The sequence below is a fragment of the Penaeus monodon genome, chromosome 25 (genome assembly GCF_015228065.2).
Source record: "Penaeus monodon isolate SGIC_2016 chromosome 25, NSTDA_Pmon_1, whole genome shotgun sequence".
NCBI classification, from domain to species: Eukaryota; Metazoa; Arthropoda; class Malacostraca; order Decapoda; family Penaeidae; genus Penaeus; species Penaeus monodon.
This window is the reverse complement of record NC_051410.1, coordinates 39,516,934-39,517,684: the sequence shown is the minus strand read 5'-3', so window position 1 is coordinate 39,517,684 and position 751 is coordinate 39,516,934. Positions and strand designations below refer to the sequence as shown.

Below are 751 nucleotides of genomic sequence, written 5' to 3'. Positions count from 1 at the left end.
GGCCCTCCTGGTCCACATCACCCAGGCCCCCCACCACACCATCCCAGTGGGCCCCCCCAGCCTCCCCCAACAGGTCCTCCCCCCCACACGGGCCCTCCCCACTCTCAGTATCACCCTGCCCATCACCCAGCTCAGGCCCCTCATCATGGCCCACATCCAACTCATGCCCCACACCACGGTCCTCATCACTCTGGCCCACACTCGGGTCCCCATTCTGGCCCACATTCGGGTCCTCACTCGGGGCCGCATGGTGGGCCACATGGTGGACCACATTCCGGTCCACATGGGGGTCCACATGGAGGACCACATAGTCATGGTGGCCCTCACTCTGGTCCTCACATGGGACCCCCACAGGGGGCCGCAGGGAGGACACATGGTGGACCAACACATCCTCAGTCCCACCTACAAGCAGCAGCAGTTGCTGGTCCTCCCCACATGACACACCCTCCACACACTGTCATGCACCACTCTGCGCCACACCAGGTAACCTGCTATATGCTTGGAAGGAGACATATCTGGGTCTTTTGTCCTTAGATATGCTCTGATTTTCTCTTTGCTGTTTGTGATAATATCCATATCTCATGCTTTCTATATACATATGAATTATTATTTGAAGATATTGAAATTTTATTATGTTGTTTCTTGAACACATTTGATCATTCCAATTTTTATATGGGTCACACGTTACCAGATGAGTGGGATGAGTAGTGGAGGGCCTGGGGGCATGGGAGCCTCTCCAAACAGTAGTCAT

At 54.7% G+C, this 751-nt stretch overlaps 1 protein-coding gene across 1 annotated transcript in view; it reads left to right on the top strand.

The window, feature by feature from the left end:
- Positions 1–751, top strand: part of LOC119589401 (early nodulin-75-like) — a gene marked incomplete at its 3' end in the record, with an annotated part of 6,173 nt that extends 5,422 nt beyond the window's left edge. Inside the window, 2 exon segments of the mRNA XM_037938015.1 lie at positions 1–483; positions 692–751. Coding sequence (XP_037793943.1) covers positions 1–483; positions 692–751 — 543 coding nt within the window.